Source organism: Alosa pseudoharengus, unplaced genomic scaffold (genome assembly GCF_046254945.1).
Source record: "Alosa pseudoharengus isolate Yale_2024_CS ecotype anadromous, Long Island Sound unplaced genomic scaffold, YU_APseudo_1.1 YU_APseudo_1.1_scf_7, whole genome shotgun sequence".
In the NCBI taxonomy this organism is placed as follows: Eukaryota; Metazoa; Chordata; class Actinopteri; order Clupeiformes; family Clupeidae; genus Alosa; species Alosa pseudoharengus.
In genome coordinates, this window is record NW_027468859.1 from 4,143,047 (window position 1) to 4,144,620 (window position 1,574).

At 41.8% G+C, this 1,574-nt stretch overlaps 1 protein-coding gene across 1 annotated transcript in view; it reads left to right on the forward strand.

Moving 5' to 3' along the window:
• Window positions 1-699: 699 nt before the first annotated feature.
• sobpb (sine oculis binding protein homolog (Drosophila) b) overlaps window positions 700-1,574 on the forward strand; it is a 19,434-nt gene continuing 18,559 nt past the window's right edge. Inside the window, exon 1 of the mRNA XM_076273174.1 lies at window positions 700-852. Within this exon, the coding sequence (XP_076129289.1) occupies window positions 760-852 (93 nt within the window). The 5' untranslated portion in view covers window positions 700-759. The remainder of the gene's footprint in view (window positions 853-1,574) is intronic.

Sequence of the window (1,574 nt, forward strand, 5' to 3'; positions counted from 1 at the left end):
TTGAACTTAAGAGAATTGAAGTCCTAGAAAAGAATGTGATTTTGATTTGATGAGTGAGATTAAGAAGATATGGGAACCCTGAATATGCTTTATGCGTTACTATAAGAAAGCCAAAATAAAGTTCACAATAAAAGTTAAAAATAAAACCGCTTGCTTTTTACGTTTTACTTTTACTTCAAATACTTAAGTACATTAAATATCAGAAAATTACTTTTGATACTTAAGTACAGTATATATCAGATACTTTAAGACTTGTACTTAAGTAATATTCACTTAGGTAACTTTCACTTCTACCAAAGTCTTTTTCTAGTACGATACTTGTACTTTTACTCAAGTATTGCTTTCTAGTACTTTATACAACACTCTGCACAGTCATGCCAATAAAGCTCATTGCATTTAATTGAATTGAGAGAGAGAGAGAGAGAGAGAGAGAGAGAATGTGCGTGTGAGAGAGAGAGACTTTGTAAGCCCACACAAACACATGCAGATGAAAGTTCTCGCGCTGAAGTCGGGTCGGCTGAGATTGTGGAGAACAAGAGAGCGTGTCGAGTTACCCTTTCGCTCCTCCCTCGCGCCAGGCTAGAGGCCAGGAACGTTTCAACACTGCCCGCGTGCAAACGGGACCTCTCCTGTGACAGCCGTCGACAACTAGAAATGATAGTCCTGCACCGCGCGTCTGAGTGCTTCCTCCTCTCGTGCGCGGGCTAGAGAGGTCCTGGTCTTTCCTGAATCTCTGTCAGCGGTGCCATCTGTTCGACAATGCGCGAGATGGAAGCGGAGAGACCGCCTGAGATCAAGCGCAGCAGGAAACCCGCGCGCCCCGTCAAACGGGAACTCAATTCGGAGATGAAGGTAAGGGTCTTTTCTCACTAAACGGAGAGAGCGTCTAAAATATCAGTGTTTTTGCCATTAATGAGTTTGGAAATGAAGTACAGGCAGTCAGGCATGCTTTAGCGTCATGTCCTCTTTATGTATAGGCCTAACCTATGTGCTTCCAGATGTGCAGGCTACCTTAGGTATGGTGAAGCTTCCAGATGTGCTTATCCGCGATATGCCTCCGACGAGTTGGTTGCAACTGCAAAATAATATTGATATTAATATGATAATGATAATAATAATACATAATAATATTAATAATAATAATACATACATACATACAATTGCCTCAGTGTAAGCCAGTATGGAGCTATATTGTGAATCAAATTGTTTTCTTTCTGCATTCATGCAACATGCTGAATATATTTAGTTTATAAATGAGGCTGTGTGTGCGTTGGATCAAAGTAAGTGACACTGACTGATGTGCCAAATACTAGGCTATACTGACTGTTCCGACAGGAAGGCTGTGGTGTGGAACTGATGCAGAAGTATAACTCATAGTCAGGTCTGCTGTTGATTCTCACAGCAGCTCAATATCGTCATATAAAGGTCCCAAAGCAGTGAGGCCTCGGTCAGGGGAGGAGTGGGGAGTTCTGTATTCGTGAGAAAGGAAATGTATTCTTTGAGTGCGCTAGACAGAGTGGCTTGTGGAGCAGAAGAATATAATATTCACAAGGGGGGTCGAGTTACAAGTTAAC